Here is a 19957-nt window from a genome sequence, read left to right as displayed (position 1 = left end):
TTGGCCTTTTGTCTTTTTTGTTTTTTTTTTTTTTTTTTTTGTCATGATCCCGACTGATTTTGCGCCTCGTCCCGCCTTACGACGGCCTCGAAACCGTGAGCTATCCAATCATGAAAGTATGGCTTGTAATGAGTGTGATGAGCCAATCGAATCATCAGCACAGAGACGCGCACCCATGATTATTGCGTAAATCTATCTGCTCTTCGGTTCTCTCGCATTTATTAATCATATCGCAAAAATTGTCAGAAACATCGATGACAAAAGCTCTCGCTTCTACTCGCAGCTTCTAGTGCTTAAACGAGTGCAAGAGGCTCTGTAAGAATCTAAACTTTTATTTCTCCCCCAAAGGACTTAAATCTTAAGGTATTTTAACGAGAAAATATTTAAAGGTGAATCGAATTAACTATAGCCTCATATCTCATATCGTACTTACAATTCACCTACACCTACGCAGTTACTATTATTTTTATGCCATAATACCTACCATCCCAGATAACAGGAATTGATTCGGTTAACCGCTCAATAATGCAATCGTACGGCAGACGACGAAAGAAAATCCATTGAAACGTACAAGAGAAAATCCTAAGCGGCCTCTAATTCAATGAATAAAACATGCCCTCGAGTGCGCGTTAAACACTGCCGCGTAGCGTAACGCATCTAATGCCAGCACGTGACCTTAAAAACGTGGCTTTCTCAGGTGTTAGGCGGAGAATAAAGGACGCGGGCGATTCCCAGAGGCGTGGCGATGAAAAAAGGAGCTTCCCTTGTAAGTGGCGCATCGAGCGTGTCAATTACGCCGTCGAAATTAGCAGACAATGCCGCCCGCGACGCAATCGTCCCGGCATTTAGGTGGATTACGCGCGCGCGGAATGCGAGCCGCGAGCTCTTTGTACGAGGAGCGCAATACATCGGCAGGTGTGACGATGATTCACGGCTGCCAACTCTTCCGTCCTTGTCCAATTTCGCTCTATTCCTACGGTATTTTTCATTGGCCAAATGTCGAGGCGGGAGTTGATATTCGTTCCCCGGCTGTCGTGGTGTACCTCTCGTGTACCCGAGCAATTGAATTTTGCTTTCTACATTGCGACGCGCAAATGCTTCACTCTCAGTCTTCCATTGTAGATTAAGGAACAAAGCCGTGTAACTACATTTTCATGGATGCTGAGAGCGGTTATTGTCTCAGAAGTCACGGGCAATCCGCACTTTTACACTTTGAGAACAAATTGTTTCGTCGAACGATAGGAGAATCTCTGATCTTATATTAGCTTGAAGGAAGAACAATATATCATGCTTATGGATCGTTGATTTAAAATGCTCAAGGGTATTGTCTATTAATACGGTTGGTTATAACTCCAAATCTTTTTAATATTTTATGTGTTTTAATATTTTATTTTTAATATTTTTAATATTTAATGTGATCTTATATAACATTTGTTATTGAATTACCAATAATTATGTAAAAAATCTTTTTTTTTCTCGTTTCGTAATAATTACAGAAAATTAATAAAGTACTTTTTATTAATAATTATGAGATGTAGTAACGAAAGTGATAAACAAAAGCGATATGACATCAACGATTTGTAAAACAAATGTTCAACGTTGTAATTTTAAGATAGTCACACGAGTAGTATAATAAAACCTGTTAAATTTAACTTTCATGGTCTAGAAACTTGTTAAACAATTTCAATTAAAGTTTACTCGATGTACCATAAGATTAAAGTAATAAAAATCCAAAGAATAATAAATAATACGAGACAGAACATTGTACATTGAACATTGTACGTAATAAAAAAAAAATAAGAACGCAATTAACTTCAAACTTGTATTTACTAATTTTGCATTTATTATGTTAATTGTAAATTTACATAGTTTCAGAAAATACATGGATTTCTGAATTTATTATTATTAAAGAATACGATTTTTTAATCTCTAAAAAAATGTTCTACTTGGATTTTTCATTTTATCATCATCCTAACTAGAATAATTCAGGATAATCGATAGTATTGGCACTGTTCTTACTATATTATTAATATAGTATTAGTTATATGCGAATAATAAGCATCTTCGAAATCTGTATTCGAGAGCCTAAACAAGATACTATCGATAGTGTTTACATTTTTATTACCCTACATTAGGTCTGAAATTAAAGTTTTAGTACGCAAGAAGACATCGAGTCGGTCAGCGCTTTTTTAATAACAAAAACGCGATATGTGCAATTCATTTTCTTATAGATATACAAGAGCACGCATCGAACAATGGACGATTGTCTCTTGAATTATCGTGGAATTATTTCGGCCGTTCCTTTTAAACCTGTCTTATTGTAAAATGAGTCCTTTGATTCTGTAATCGTTGCGAGATACATAATCGTTCGATATAAGGTAGATCATCGAGAATTGGATAATCGTAACTCTAACCGCCCTATAATCCATCCTGACCAATTTCCGAATTTTTCTACGGTATACACATGATGAGGAAAATACGTCGTGTCTTATCGACTCGTCTTTCCCAATCTTTTTTTGTCTCTCATTAATATTACGGATCAAATCTTTTTCTATACTTATTTTGTACTTGGTATGTCTTGTATTGCGTAAGGAAATTTTTAATCGATTGCCTGTAAAAATATTTACACGAACAATTTGTATCGACAAACACTTACGAGTATATATCGAAAATTATAAAAGATTTCAAAACTGCAATTGCAGAGGGAATGAGAAGTATAACCACAGGTGCTTCGTCATTTCTCCATATACACAAGCAACTCCCAAGATAGAGGGAAAAATACAGTAATTAGATAATGGAAAAAAAAGAAAAAATTATATTTTATCCTTCCTCCTACCAATCTTCAAAATGATTAAAATTTTTGCCACGCTGATACTCAACGACTGTAAGAACACCCACATCTAAGCGGATGGACAATAATAAATCCAATAGAGCGTTACCAAGTAGTAAGTGCTTGAAAATATTCCGTCTCTCCACTTTCGGACAATTACGTGAACCGAATTTTTTGGAGGTCCAGCAAAAGGAGTTTCTTTCATGAAAGCGAATAATAATTGCACTTGTTAAAATGGTCGCGTGATACTCGGTTTCCGCGATATCCCAGCCTAACGTCTCAATTTTAATGAGCACCCGCCCTCTCAATTAGACCACGCGTTCTATGTCTTTCCGATCCTTAGTTCTGTCCTTATTACGCGCGCTTGTTATCTTTCGCCCTATCGACCAGGTTCGCCTTTTCTCCTGAACCGTGGTGAAAAGAAAGACCGAAATTGCCAATACTTTTTTTTTTGATAATTGCTGATTGCTGAGATACCATCGTAGATCTTTTATTGCCTGCCTGGTTAGGGTTGTTGTGAAATTTTTATTTCTTTTGTCATACACTCGATTTTTCACACACAAACTCGCAAATGCTCTAGTAAAATCTCTACGAAATACTACGATGTGAAAGTAAAAAAAGAATTCTACCAAAAAACATTTAACATGGATCTTACATTCGTTGTGGAATCCGATAATTATAATATATCTTTGAAGGATTGAAATATTAATTTCCACGTACTTCCTGTAATGAAAGAAAAAACGAGCTTAAACGAATTTATATGTTTTCTTTTTTTCATTGTTTGTTGTTGTTGTTGTTACAATTATCCTTACCTTTGTTATCAAACATTGTTATACACAAATGTATTGAACAATAATTATTTTTATAATATTGACTAGAAATTTCGACAAGCAACTACATTGGTCTGACGGGGATTGAAAATTATGAGCTTCCTCATCGCATTTCTAGTAAGACATGCGAGTTCAAAAAACTTCTGATATACTCGGTAGCCTAAAGTGAAATAAGCTAATATATCGTGCGCACGTATATAGTTTTTATGCGGAGGTGGCTAATGCACTATGTCTTCTTTATTAAAGCGCATGCGAGCTAAATAATTATTATCAATTATTGAAAGCAGCACATCGAGATTGCAGTATCCTTAGGCTGCGTGGGCTACTTGATAGTGCAGTGATATACAATTACATTTATTTATAGTATTTTTATGTAGTGAAGAATGTCCCGTAATTTACGAATTACTTGGAATCATTTTATTAATTATAGAGAAAAATCAAGAAGAAAACTCAAGTTCTTAAACATTTTGTTAGTTATTTTCTTTTAGGTGTTCAAAAATGGTTTTTGAAGTTTTTGCAACATAATTTACAAATTTAAATAATGTTGCATTTTAATCGCACGTGTTTCTGCTATAATGAATGCCGTGGTGTGTAAAAATTACATTATATAATAAAATTAAAAAGGATAATAAATATAATGCAATTATTTGTATGCAAATACTATATATATAAGTATGCTATTGATTTGTGCTACATTTATAGTCCACAAAAGATACAATCTTTATTATTTCATCAAGATAGTACATTATATGTATAAACAACCTGTCATTCCTAATCGTTATGCATGATACTCTAATTGAATTTAATATTGAAATACACGTTTAATCTATAATTCATTTATTTTAAAGCTTTTAGTGCCGATTTGTTATTGTCAATTAAACATCATTTATAATTATATATTATCTTTCGGTTTTATTAAGTATCATAATTTTCATTAATGCTACTTTTCGATAATAGAAAGATTGTTCGACTCGTAATAAATAAAAACTGATATTTGAAAGCAGAAGAAAGTGAAAGCTTGTAAATAGTCTGTTAGAATTTTTTTTCAAAATTAATTAAGAAGACAAAGCATTGTTCGATAATGCATAGGAAGATAAATTAATAATATTCTGTGATCAATCGTTTCAAATAGTTCATAATAAAAGTGATTTCAAAAAATAAATTGTATGATTAATGATACCAACAATTAGCTATGAAGACTTCGTAGGTAAGGTACTAAATCGCGAGCCCCGGTATTTATCATAGATCCAATGAATGTATCTTACGCATATTTCCTGCACAAGGTTCATGCAGTGCATTTTTCTCTCCCCTCCGTGCTTCACTCCTCTCTTCACTCATTGGATGAATGCAAAAAATTATTAATAATTGGACACCTGACATTTCATTCGCTTGTCCCCTGGCTTCTTACTACGATCTACCAACCGGCCGAGAATTACTCACCTTTACGTGCTCTTTTCCTAGTGGGGTGATCAATTCGCGCGCACACACGTTCGGGCAAGCGTGCGTGCGCATTCGCATGTTATTCCGCACAATCGGATACATCTGCCCCATGCCTCTCGCCGTTAACTTTTCTATAAGCTTGAAGGAGGCTTTTTCTATATATCGCGTCCAGCGTACGCCTTCGCTCGTATGTACGTTGTCTCGCTGCCTGACGTTTTGACAAGTGAGCGCGGACGTATTATTTTTATTTCATTTAACTCGTGAAATACGCGGGGGCTTTTCCATAGGCGTTTGTGCGCACAATATGATACGCGCTTGCTCGTATCTACCGATATCACGAAAATTGCGTGCATTAAGAGGATTATTTGAAGGTGGAATGGACGCGACGCTGACGTGAAATGTTATGTTACCGCATGAAGATATCCATGCAGTATCACGGTATCGCAAGTGCGAAGTTTCATTTAAAATACCCCATTCGAAGATGAAATCGAAGCTTCGTGCACCTATTTTAATAAGTTAATGCGCAAAGCCGTTGGCACTAAACTTCAAAAGCTGCCTGAGCTACATATCACCTCCGACTTGAAGCTATCTCGCACGTAAATATCCAATAAAAACTTCTTTACGATTGCCAAAATAATTAACACCTCGTGAAAGCAACCGCGGCAAAAAATTCAGCGGCAAGCCTCGTATGTCTGGCAATTTTTCGCGAACCTACATCGAGACTTGCATGCATAAACAGATCCGTGTGCTGTAGCGAAGCTAGTGGCGTTTTAGAGGTTATCGATTTAATTGCGATCGCGGATAATGAAATAAATCTGCGAGGGCCGACCAAGAGGGAGAGGGAGAGAGAGAGAGAGGATACGCAACGCCTAGTGGCTCGTAGCGCGAGATAAGAAAAAGAGCAGCGGCGCATTGTACAAAGTCGCCGCAAGGCGTGCGCTTCGGAATTTATCGGAGTCGCGGACGTGATCGATTGCGCCAACTCCCCGTGTTCGCTTTTCCAGGACGGTCTCCCGGCCCCCTCGTTCGCCCTGCCGTCGACGCCGCCGCCGCCGCCGTCGCCGTCGGCCTCCCTCCCACCCACCCGCCCTATCTCAGTTTCGAGTTTTTCAATGTTTGTTCTACGGAGTTTATGGTGCGTGGAAGAAGAATTTATTAGCGACTCGTGGTAATGCGTTTTTCTTATTTATAATCTTGAGCATTACACCTCGACGAGGCTACTCCAGCTAGTGTGTCGACTTTACAAACAAATGGAAACCTTTGATAATTGGTTTTTAAATGCCGTGGTAGATCGCGGTATTTGTAATATTACGGCCATGATCCATCGTACCTGATTCAAGTGTGGCGGTGTATTACGAAAGAGTTCTTACTTTGTAAATTAATTAATTTCCTTGGAAGAGCTAAGGTAAATTCACAAGTTCCGAGTGGATCCTGGAAGATTAAGGGGGAATTATAATAATGTTCACGAAGCTGTGTGCGTCGAGAAATTTAAGTATTTATATTTATTGTGGTTGTCGTTGTTGCTGTCGTTATTATTGTTGTTTTATGTTGTGATTGTTGTTATTGTTGTTGTTATTATAGTGATAAGTATGTGCAACGATCGTCTAGAGATATTTTCGTAATATTATACACAATATTATGGACAATATGACGTGCAACGCTAAAAATCCAATTGCAAGCTCACCTTAGGGCCTATTTGTCCACATTACGGATCTCATGTGGTAGTTATTCAAGCATCGATTCATCTATTTTCAAATTTTCAGCAAAAAATCAACTTACATTAGTACAAACTAAAAAGTGCTAACTAAAAATAGCAGCCTTCCGCTGTTTTTGTTTGTAAAATTATAGTTTTTATATAAATAACGCGTCTTAATTTTACAGGAGGAGAGCGAGCTCTCGAGCAAGCGGTGGGCAAGTGCGCCCCGCCGCTCGAACAGCCCCTGCATCCTGGGGACTCCAACGTCTAGGGAGGTAAGTCAGTCGATTTATTATAGTTCCATGCTAATAAGTCTTCGCTCAAGTTTTTATCCAATTTACTTGCTTTCTTTCCCTGTATGAATTCGCAAGGGATTCGGTGTGTTATCGATTAATTAGACGGGGTTGTTATCGATTGTTCATGATACTTTCGTACTTCTGGATAATTTCACTAGACTTTAAATATTAGATCTATAGCGCCAACATAGTTCGAGCAATACGTACGAGGAAAATATTCATAGAGAAATTTTTTTATAGATATTTTAATGAAATATGTGAAATTAATTTCAAGCGATAACGTGTGGATTTGAGATAATTGGCTATTTTGCATTAATACTGTATACAGATATCGCTATAATCATGTATGAGTAATTGAGAAATTTGCATTAGCTACGTATCGATTATAATAAATAAACAATTATTGAAAGAAAATGGCAATAGCGATATAAAATATCTTGGAAAATGATGATTTTATGAAAATATCTTTGTATAATTCTATCGATTTTTCTCGGCAATAATTTCAGGCGAAGTGACGCAAATCTATTATTATGCACTTCAAGCCCGTCCGACCTCCCTTTCAGCTTACGTGTTGGTTTTCATCTTAGCTCTCGCGTAGCTTTAAATGATTGTCATTAATCTCCTTGAAAGTGAAGGAGGCGCGATCGCTCATTTGCCGATTTCACGATGTACGGAAATAAGTGACGACATTACGAAGGAAAAACAATGAGAGAAAGTGCGAAGATTAGGACGCAGATTTCTAATATCGTGTTTATCGACAGCGTAATATGATAACGCAATTCATTCGCAACCATATCGCAGATTCAGTTTGTTTGATCGGCACCTTAATTCTTTCTTTCTCACGTCATGGTGAGGAATTTATTTTCATTGTTCAAAATTTGTACTCCATCGTTGGTACGTTCTTTAGGCGTCGAGCGTCATTAGCTTGAAATATCTTATGTTATTAGACGTCTTTCATTACGAATACAACATCGATGCATCTAAGATATTGAAAAAGAAAAACAATTTGAATTTTTGCGAACAAAAAAAATTCAACGGTCGTTTACACAAAAGTGAATTTCTCGTACTTAAGCTGAATATTATATTGCATTTATCGTAAACAATGATTATTATTATATTATTAAATACTATTCTAAACAAAGAACTATCCATTCATTCACACATATATCACAAGCGAGAAATCGAACAATTATATTTTTATACTTCATTTGTGCTGATAATACTTTTTTATAATATTGACACGTAAATACATATAAAAAGTAACCATCGCTAAAGTACTAGTTGCTCAACAATAAATAATTCAGTACCTAAATTAAAATACAATATCATTTTGCCAATATAAGAAAACATACAGTGTTCCTTTTAATTCACAATAATTTATATTTCATTTTCATTTTAATTCCAATTACCTTTCTTTAAGAAAATAACGATGGCCCCATTATTGAAAATTAAATACAAAAAGTTTGACAATTATTTCCACTTAACAAACCCGTCAACAGGATCATTATACAGCTGAAAATCTTAGTAGACTAAAAAATATTGCAACCGTAAAATTATTTACCCATGTAAATTTCAATACAGCCAAGTAAATTGTAACACGCATTGCACAAAAATCTCCGTCCTTAAATTTAATTCGTTCGATCCTGGACTCAGACAGATATTTAAAATTCGCAATATGGAGAAGCTACGAACGAAATGGCATCATCCACTTCTCTCATTTGCATTTACGCTTTTCCTCGCTCTGCCAGTTCTATAATTTTTCTCGATCTCTTCCATTGCGCCTTGCGAGAGCGTAATGAAAAAACAATGCCAATCATACTCTAATACGCGCGCAAGATGATAATGATGATGATGATGATTATGATGACGATGATGATGCTGATAATAATGATGATGATGACATGAGTGCGATAATACGAGAAGGCGTACACGAGTGACTCTTTCGTGCTCCGACTCGTCCATCCCCCTCGCCCCTCTGCAATCCACCTTCTCTGCCTGCCGCGACCGTTTCTGCTCTCGCATAATTGCGAGGCGCGAAATTACTTTGAGCTAGGGATTTGTTTGGCGGACGAGGAGCCAGAGCCCGTATAAGTGGCATAAGTGCGCGTAATTATTGCCCACGTAATATGCTTGTGCAAATTAGTTATCTTTCTTACTCGCGTACGGAGCCATAATTTATATTTAGATGGATGCTGATCTTAAAACAAAGCCTATCCGACACTTGCACACATGGCCTTTCAATCTTAAACTAATGCAAAATGTATAAATAATATAAAGAAAACAGATATATTGAATTTTGTAAATTCTAATAATATGTCACGTTTAAATTACATTTACACGAAGAATAGAGCAGCGATGGTATTGTTGAATATTTTGATGTTTTGTATTTGCTATTTATTTATTTAAAATTTCAATAAAAATGCAAACTTTACAAGAGTACGTCGATATTTTTTCCAATCCATTTTCTCAAATAATTTCAATTAGACTGGCAGTTTATTATACCGTTTATTTAACGCTAACATTTATTACATGACAGACTATTCAAGTGCATTAGAGTTATGTACAAATACGAATTCAAGTACGTTATTGCTCAAGAGTAGTATCTTCAAATTCGGCATTTTCGTTTCTGTTCTATTCGCGAACGTGACTTTATGCAAGAATGGAAAATATTTTGTTCGTGGGCCACGAATCATTTTGGTACACGTGCGTGGGCAGCTTTTTATGCTCTACACCCGCGCTTCTGCATAAGAAACTTTGTCATCGTACATTTCATGTTTATCAATGGGCGCGCTCTATATAAGAAGAGAAATTTCTTCTTTACGACATGGTAAGTGTAAATATTGCCGAGAACTCCTTCACGTAATTCTTTATTTTCCGCTTACGCACAAGGCGTGTATAGATTTTTTTTTTAATACACTTTCAAGGGATTTAGTTTAAAAAAAAGAGTACGCAAAAAGAATCTCCTGATGATTTACGTATAGTTGAAATGAAAACTTTTACTATTTAATACAATTATATTTGGGTTTGAAGTTAAAATATCACGGATAAGTATAAAAATAACTTTTATATTAAAAATATATTAAGATGGTCAGCAAAATACTTAATTTCGAAAACTTACAAGGTTAAGCTGCGAGTAAAATTATAATCCATACTGACGTCTAGAGTTGCCAAATATAAAGATTGAATTATGTTATTGTAAAGATTGAGATAGAATATCATCGATTAAAGAAGAATCTTACGATTCATCGAAATCAATTGTTAAGCACCAGCGATACTAAATTTTCAAATAATCCAAATAAACGCGTGAAAGTTTCGCAAACTGGAGCTTCCAGGTGTAACGGGCAAAGACGGACGTTAGGGGCGCGGAGAATGATATCCAGGGAGGTTTTCCGCCATTTTTGCCGAATAAAACGGTTTCCGCGATCGGGCCGCACGTTTTTCAGACTCACGACATGAGGGGCCGATCGTGCGCATGCCCGTCTACTCGCTGCGGAATCGCCCTCCGCCTCATCTTCTTGGGATCGTGATTTCACACTTCGTGATGCGGAGAGTAAGGGCCGATGGTTCCCTGAAACCGCGTTCGTTGAATATTTCTAACTCGTGCATATCTCGCGCCGTATTCTCTATTCTTTCTATCCGTGGATTTGTCATCTTGGCGCCCGAGGGGATGAGACTTTTTTGCCGTGATGCTGTAGCTGGCATATGTGCACTGATTTTTAAAATTTCTCTTTTCACGTTGGTTGGGCTCCAATAGTCTTTTTATGTACGAACGAATTTTTATGCTGATAGATGTGATTTTTTGACTTTTAAAAGTGTAATGTATATCTACGATTAATATGAATGACAATTAATATGAAGTTTTTATTGAGAAAAGTGTGTTCCAATCTTTTTTTTATATGCGAGGAGAGTCAAATAAAGATCATATGAAGAATATTGCACAAACATTTTGAGAGATCGTTGGTTATTTGTAATAATGTGATTTAAGTCTCATAAATTAGATCCGCTTTCGTCATTAATTACTCATATATGTATATATTATTGCCAAATTGGCCAGTTTGAAAAGAATTTCGTAATTTCGTAGCATAACTCAACTGAAACATTACCGAATGAAAGAGTATATTACAATGCAATAACTGAAGTATATTTTAACATTATTTGACGTCTACTAGAGTCTAACAGTCACGAAATAGATTTCAATTTACCGTTTTGAAAGTTCATTACAGCGTTCAACGCTGTGACTATAAGAAATCAACTCTGTTTCCTAGACTTTCAATAGTAATCATAAATTATTTTTCTAATCATTCTAAACGCAAACAAATTCAAAGACTCTTTTGAGTTACTAATTGACTCAAATTTTAAAAAAAAATATTCAACAGATTTAAGGTCGGATAAATCTTAAATTTTTTATCGTTTGCAAATTAATTACTAATCATCTGCTTAAGTCACTCACTCAATTTTATTTTTGCCATTTGATTGGAGTAAGAAAAATACTTCTTAAATTGATACTAAAATAAGCAGAACTATATATTTTAATAATTTATAGCATTGTTACGAAAAGTATAATAATTATTGTAATATTTAATCTAGAAATAATTTAAGGATGACGTTAAGCTGAAAACTACGGAAAATGCGATAATAGACTTAATAATATAAAATTAAAATAATAAAATTTCTAGTTTCTTAAATGTGGATTTTTTTTCTTTTCACTGATATTATACAAATAAACAAAGGACATACAAATAAACGATATTAAAGTATTTCTATTGATACGAATTTTCGGTTTAATATAGAATCCTGCTTTCGTCTGTTTATTCGCAAGGTTTTATTCTTAAAGACAGATAAAAATTGTTTTATTACACCATTAAGTATCATGAGCATAAATAGATTTAAATAAAACTCTGGTATATTGAATTCATTGCAAAATAAACTTGTTCAAGAAAAGAATAAATATTATGTTCAAATCCATCAATGCAGGTAAAAATATGAAATTACCAACGCTCTCTAATAATTTATTAATTATCTGTCAAAGTAATGTAAATAAATTAATCATGTAATCGATCATTAAACTTTATGCAAAATTATTTATTTCGTATTACGCATTTAGTTACGGCATATAAGGCAAATATAAGATTGAAAATGCACATATTCAGTTAACATGGAAATATTTAGAAAAATTACGACTCGAATCTTAATTTATAAATTCGAATTTACTAACGAATGCTTTATGAACAAAATTATGCTTTTATTTCAATTGCTGTAACACTCTTTTTCTGTTAAGTTTGCTTCAAATTGCCATGCGAAGAGCCAAACTAAACATCTTACAATAATAACACATAAGAACAGAAGCATACGAATTGGATTGGAATCAATAAAATTCTAGCTAAGTGTCTATTTACAAAATAAATCAGTTCCAGCCACTGTAAAATAAATATTGTAAGAATATCAATACACGCATTTCTTCGCATCTTATTGATCAGAAGTTCTGATTTGACATCAACGAAATATAATTTTCTCCCCCGAGGTTTAATTTAATCTAACGACAAGGTAAAGGGAAACAAAAGCAAGTGAAGTCAGACGAATGCATAAAAATAGTAAGTACAACCGAAAATGCCAACCGGAAATAGATAGCATAGCTACGTGCATCCTTGCACCCACACGAATGTACTTAACCTGTCGTCCCATGCGCCCGTGACTCGCTCGCGTTCCGGACGAGATGCCGAGGGGAGGAGCGGTGCGGGAGCAGCAGCAGCACTAGCAGCAGCAGCAGCAGCAGCACCAGCAGCAGCAACAGCAACAGCAACAGCAACAGCAACAGCAACAGCAACAGCAACAGCAACAGCAACAGCAACAGCAACAGCAACAGCAACAGCAACAGCAACAGCAACAGCAACAGCAACATCAACATCAACAGTAATAGCAGCAGCAGGAGGAGGAGGAGGAGGAGGAGGAGGAGGAGGAGGACGACGACGACGACGACGGTGAGAGAAGAAAGGAAGGAGCGCATCTAGGGCCGCGGCTAATGCTCCTCCGCAGGCACGCCGCGCGCAATATTCCGTTAGGGTGCGCGGACGAATACACCGCGGGCTTCCCACGCCAATTAAACATGACTCATTAACGGCCGGCACGGACCGAGAAGAAGCGGGGGGGATCGATCTGGACCTGGCAATCCCTCCTCCTCTACCCGTCGCCTCATTCTCTTTACCCGTGGAGTTCAAGTGCTCGTCGAAGCAATCCAATCGGGAGTTATCTTTAAGGGCGCATCCAAGCGGATATTCAGAAGTTTTATGCATACCAGATATCGGGGTTTGACGCGCTTAACTTTTATTTTTTCTTTATCAATGATGAACATGGGCGGACTTTCTCGATTTTAGCCCTGTATATCGATTACGCTATTCTCATGACACTAGCGATGCATTATTCATTATAACGATGCTTAACTATTATTTTTTTGTGCCTTTACATAAGTATCTGTACATGTATATCGTTAAAGCCAGTATAATATTCTTATTTTTTTCTTTCTTTTTTTTTTTTTAAAACGTCTTTGACATTTATACACTTAACATTAAACGGACATTTAAATACCCTTATAGAAATGTCCATTTATGTCCAAAGTGACTAGATACCATAGAGAAATAATACTTCTTCATTTAGTATTTCATGAGTTTGCGACAGGACGATATCTCTTGTTTTGCTAGATAATGATGTTATTCTATAAACATGACCATTTCGCCTCCCCCTAGGAATGAAATAAGCAAATGGTTCTTAACCGTCTTATTTAATATCATTCCTTTGAAAATACAAGGGCCATTTACATCGACGTAATATATTATGCCGAGATAAGCGAAGCTTCTTCCCTCTCCAAACTTTATAGCAAAGCTCCTATTTTCCAAGCACCCTCTACATCTTCACCCTCGCGCAATTTTTCCGTTATCCTCTTGGAGATACCGGTAATATTAGTGCATGCGTATTAACTTGCAACTGTCGTTGAGGCGACATCGATCGAGCTGTTCGTGTCCGCAAGCATATTAACGTCTTCGGAGAAGACCCGATATCTTCTCTACACGTTCGCATGTGAAACGAGTGAGCGAGCGAGCGAGTCCGATGAACTTATACATACGTGTTATGCACACAAAGTACGCGTATGGAATCACTTGTCCATTGGTCCGATGTACTATGATTATCCGGAGAGTGATAATAATGAATGTTGGGAACTTCGAGAAGATGTTTTTCGTCGACGAAAGGTTTATTCAGTGGACTCGATTAATCACAGGTAAATTGACAATTATAATATTATGAATTATCGAGTGTGCAAATAATATATTTTTGCATTGCGTTTTTTGTACGATAATAGGGTGGTGATTCGAAACATTTGTCGATATATTATTTAAATGTCGATATCATGTGGTTTGATGAATCCTACAATTGTACATAATTGAATTTCCGAATCCAAATCCGAAAATCCCAAATGTCGTATAATATTGGACAATTATTAGTATCGCAACACAATAAGAACAATAACGATATGACAGTATTAAAGAAGAATTAAACTCGTTGATTAAGATAATGGTTTTCTTAATATTTATTAATCGTTTGTAAGGTATCAAGACGGGTGGGTGACGCATCTATGTATACATTCTTATCTAAAACAAATGCATACCAATTTTACCAATATACCAATTTTCAAATTTTGTTCAACGAATCAGACGCAAGTAAATTTATTGGCAAATAAGTATTCCGCAAATGAATTTATTAATTCATGTATTTGAATTTATTATTATATTTGAATTTATTATTATATTTGAATTTATTTATTATATAATTATTCAAAGTATACTCTCACAATTTAATATTATTTTTGCTTTCTTGAATACGTAAAAATTACTTCTAGCTGTATGTTTTCATAACCATCGGCGATTTTCAGCTTTACTTTACTTTATTTAGTTTAGTTTATTTATTTTCTTTCTCTTCCCCACTCTCCTCATCTAAAATAATAAATTCGTGGAATAAGTTCTCCTATTCAAGATTGATAGTCAAAGTGTGACAGTTAACGTGGACGTAACACGCCATCAATTACTACGTAAAACTCTATTCTTTTCGTGGCCAAATCTATGAATTATTATTTTCCGATTATTTCTCTTAGTTTAAGTGCCATTACGAGTTTATGTTCGACTTTGCCTATGACCATCCAAGTCCTCATTATACAAATAACTTTCAAGTTATAAAGTATTTTCTGTAGTTTACAGTAAATATAGCAATAATTTATATCAATAATTATTTTCGATGAATTTTTATGAATAACTGTTAGGTAATTTAATGTTTTACTCCTGTCATAATTTGATAATCGATTATTATTCATAGTATTCAAATCATAAAATTAATGTAATATTCAAATAATTTTTCGTTTACGGCTTAAGATATTTAGCACGTTAAAAATTTAATGATTAGAGTTTGAAATTGACAGTTGAAAGTTAAAAATAGGAATTATTACTGATGGGGAATTACAGAAGTAATTCGTTCATTTCAAAAGGATTGCGTAAAATGGTTAATGTATTTTCGTTGTTCGATTGATCTATAATGGTATAGCTTTCATTATCATTTGAAAATTTTTATTTTAATACTCTCATATTTTTTCATTAATTATAAATAATTATTATACTTTTGCAGTTTAAATTGAAAAAAAGATCAATATATTAAAAAGATAATTGTGAAGGGAAAATGTACACAATGTGTAAAGTAAAACGCATTGACAGAAGTATTGTAGTTATGCAATTGCGACGATGATATTAAAATTCGCATTAATAACTTTCATTATTCATTTGAGTAAATAACAGTTAAGTACGTAGATTTTACGTAGTTAAGTCGGCATAAGTATAAAGAAGAGGAATAAGGCGTGTCATCGCTTGTTGTACTTTACGCGAGTACGCGAAACGTGGGTCGTAGTTGCAGTTAAGTGAACATTCCATGATCTGAAGAGAGGATGTTGTCATTAAGAGGATCTTTGATATTTATCTTAATATTTGCTGTAATTGTATATGAACTTACACAAATCTAATATTAGAAAATTACTCGATATTTTTATTTCTGATAAATTTCGTTGGCGTTTCTATAGAAATAGGTCAAATCGAACAGTAACCTATTAACGATAATACAAAATTTTCTTTAACTTATTGAATAATTATCAGTTAAAATTAAAAGATGAAAAAAAAGAAGAAAAATAAGAAGAAGGAGATTTTAAAAGTATTTATTTCTTCTTTTATGAATCCCACATTATGTGCCGTTAGCCTTTAATTATTTTTTTTCTCTTTCATTTTGTCAGGATTGAAGAGATGACGTTGAATGATCTAAGGAGAAATAATTTAAGCGTATTTATATAAAGAACCTTTCACAATTTTGATGTCACTACAACCACTAATTAGATCATTAAGAATGTCAGAAATAAGGAATAATTTATTGTTTATATTACTTTGCCCGTTATTGAATTGAAGGCTTATAACAAAATTTTCAATAATATTGCACAATTTTTTCAACTGTTTACATTCTTATAAAAACAAAGTACCGACATTAATGACATTCTTTCGGCTTATTGACTGAAGATGCAAATTATGCACGTGACTTTAGTTATTATATCTTATACTGAAAATAAAATTTTGCAGAATGCGACGATAAATCTGAATACGCATAAATCAAAAATACCCCGGGCACTTCCGTCATCTACCATTTTCTTTCTACGTTTATTCAGCTCATACCACTAATTTTTATCTCGAGTAAAATCCTTCGTGAAGGCCGATGGTACTGTTTCTCCCATGGTACATTACCTGTCATCGTTTTACGCCGCGCATTCGCAAAACTACAGACGAAACTTTTCAACTTTACTGACTACCATGGAGAAAAGTGTGCACGAGCTTCACAGCAACAATAGATTTCTACGACGCCTACACCTACGGAAACAAAGCCTACTAAATGGTCGGGAAGAAATACGATACGTATATCGGCTTGGAAGATTTTGTGTCGAGTAATATGCTCGAATAATGAATGATTTTTAACTGTGTGTGTGTTGTGTATGATGTGTGACTCTCTAGATATCACTACCGTTCGTAAGAAACGGTTCCCCAACAAAACATCTCCACGTCATAAATCCACGCGGAAGTAAAAAAATTGTATGAAAAACATTTGCTTGACGGAGCATTTCTGAAATTAAAATTTTAAAATATAACTCAATCACATTTAAGTGTGCTGTGACATCATATCAGTGTGGTTGCTCATGGCATTATGCTTCGCCATGATTACTAATTGATTCGTCTGCGCTTGAACATTTCCCGAAAAATCCACAAATCAGAGTTCTATTGCTTCAGCTATCGAAATATATTAAAACTTGAATGCATAAGCACAGCAAATAATATCACAGCAAATAATATTACTTTATGTAATTGACAAATGGTATTCATTAAGAGCATCAAGCTTCGAAAAGCCATTTCGTACTATTTCACGTACTATTGCAAAAGAGATGACATATTGGAACTACGCGATCTAATAAAAGCATCACATTTATCCAATAACATGTGAAGTTGACAACGTGTATCCCAACTAGAGACGTAAAGACTATTGTCTGCCTTAAACTATCGGCCAACATAGATGACAATTTACAAGAAGAATTTCATTACGCACTTGAAACTTGGCCAAGGAGCAGCAGTTCGCGATGCTACCAGCCTCGACCGAGAGAAAAGCAAAAAGTCGGTTTCCCACATGAGCTAGTCTCTAATTGTTGGGGCATTGGGAGCTTAACGAGAGCTTGATGATCGTCATCATCGAGGCGCGCAATTCCCTTGCTACTCGTGTCACTAAAACAACATCGATCGATTTACAATGCAGACGTCGCGAAGGTGCGGTGTACATTGATCTCTTGAATAAAACTTTTCTTCTTCCGCGGCTACAATGGTTCGCACTCCTTTGTTTACTTCCTGTCGATGATGAGCTTCCTTTTCGTGCTCATTGTAACGCCTCATTAGCTGCTCAATACTTGCCGAATGTACTTTCGTCGTCTTTCTTAATTCTTAGTTGCACATCTTATACCAAGTCGATAAGACCTCGCCTATTCAGAGGATTTGTCTCGTGCGGTTCGCTTGGATAATATTATAATGAGCAAGGGCGGAGGTACCTCGAACTCCAAGGCACTTATAGATACTCATTTGCTTCATTATTATTATTAATTAGAATGCGGTGCAGGATTGGTGAATTTTCGGTCTATCTCTTCAGTCATACTCGGTCTTCTCATATTTTTATTTGGACGAGTGAAAAAGCACGAACTACGCGCTCACGATTCCGTTGAGCAGATCATGACACTTTTTTCGCATTTCTCATCTCGTTCAGTACGTTTTATTTCAATTATTTTACTTTCAACTCGAGCAAAATTATGCCGTAAAACGAAATGTATATTATTAATGATCTTTATAAGTTGGCAGTTTTTTGTTTGTAAATGAATCGCAAAATGCCTCTTGAGTGACTTAAGTCCATTAAAAAATGTGAGAATACTACTTTTTTTTATAATGAAGAACGATCGCCATTTTTACATGACGTCATTTTGAGGGGCTCCCGTCATTTTATTTTGAAAATGATCATTAAAACTCTTAATGACGCATAATACCGCAGCAATTACCTGACATGTAAATTTCAAAACTGACTTTCGCCATTAATAAAAATGAAACGATGAATCAAAATTTGACCTAATGAATAGTCATTATACATAATTTAATTACACATTATAAAATAAAAAAAATAATAAGAATTTAACACAAAAATTTTATATACATTTAGTTCAATAGCTTACATCTGCAATTCTTTTAATTTCTCTCTCTCTCTCTCTCCATTTTCTTTTTGTCTCTATTATTTTTAGTACGCCAGAAGGAAAAGCAATATCAATCGTAAGGTTATTAGTGAAAATATGATTGATCGACATTTTGGTTTGAAAATCGAAAAGGGTAAAACTTTACGGGATATTCTATTAAATGTGGACATGCTCAGACGGAAGAAGAGAGTTAGTGAGTGAGTGAGTGAGTGAGTGAGCGACGGGGTCCGGGGGAAGCGAACAATCCAGCGAGCGGACGAGCGTAGGAGGGGACGGCAAGGAGAGGAAGAGGGAGCGAAAGAGGAGCACATCAGCAACGCCTATGTAACGGGAATGGAAAACGTGTCTCGTAGTCTTTATGTATATCTATGCACGCGCGAGTCTAATGTTCGAATGAAGAGATGCGCATTTGAAGTTAGAGAATGGCACGCGAAGGTCAGAGGGGATCGAATGCTTTCATGAAAATCATGAAACGGTCACGCAATATGAAAATTTCACGAAATTAAGGAACGTAATACCACCAGCGCCGCTGCCGATGCGAGTCTTATCTCGCGACACGTTTGATGACGATTTTTTTCGAATTTCAGTATTACGGAATTGCGCTTTGATTGTTTCGTTATGGCAGATACGTTTTTTCATCTCGTATCGCGAATGAATTTCATTAGGCGTTTTGCTATTTTTCTTTTAACTTATCGACTCTCCAATACGAAAATATATTTATTAAACTATAGAGAACTCTTTGGTACTTAAGCTTCACTACAGTCTGAAAAAAGTTAGGGAATTGATAATATTGTCGAGATAGTTAAAAGAACACTCGACTACAAAAGTAATCGATGATTTGAAAATTCTTTAATCATTTCGATGACTGTCTAACTTATTGGATAAAATTATACTCCTTGAATATTACTTCACCTCTATTTCACTCATTGACTAGTGTCAGTGGGTCAAAATCACCATTGGCTCCGGTAATACATTCATGAATACCTTAATTTCGCCGTATGAAAAATGCCATAATGACAATAA

General features: G+C 35.2%; 1 protein-coding gene across 1 annotated transcript in view; it reads left to right on the top strand.

Moving 5' to 3' along the window:
* The window catches only part of LOC105360781 (uncharacterized), a 244055-nt gene that overhangs the window by 182764 nt on the left and 41334 nt on the right, over window positions 1-19957 (top strand). The window contains exon 3 of the mRNA XM_011497782.1: window positions 6982-7071. Coding sequence (XP_011496084.1) covers window positions 6982-7071 — 90 coding nt within the window. The remainder of the gene's footprint in view (window positions 1-6981; window positions 7072-19957) is intronic.

This window comes from Ceratosolen solmsi, unplaced genomic scaffold (assembly GCF_000503995.2).
Source record: "Ceratosolen solmsi marchali unplaced genomic scaffold, CerSol_1.0 scaffold47, whole genome shotgun sequence".
NCBI classification, from domain to species: Eukaryota; Metazoa; Arthropoda; class Insecta; order Hymenoptera; family Agaonidae; genus Ceratosolen; species Ceratosolen solmsi.
This window is presented reverse-complemented; position numbering and strand designations above follow the sequence as displayed.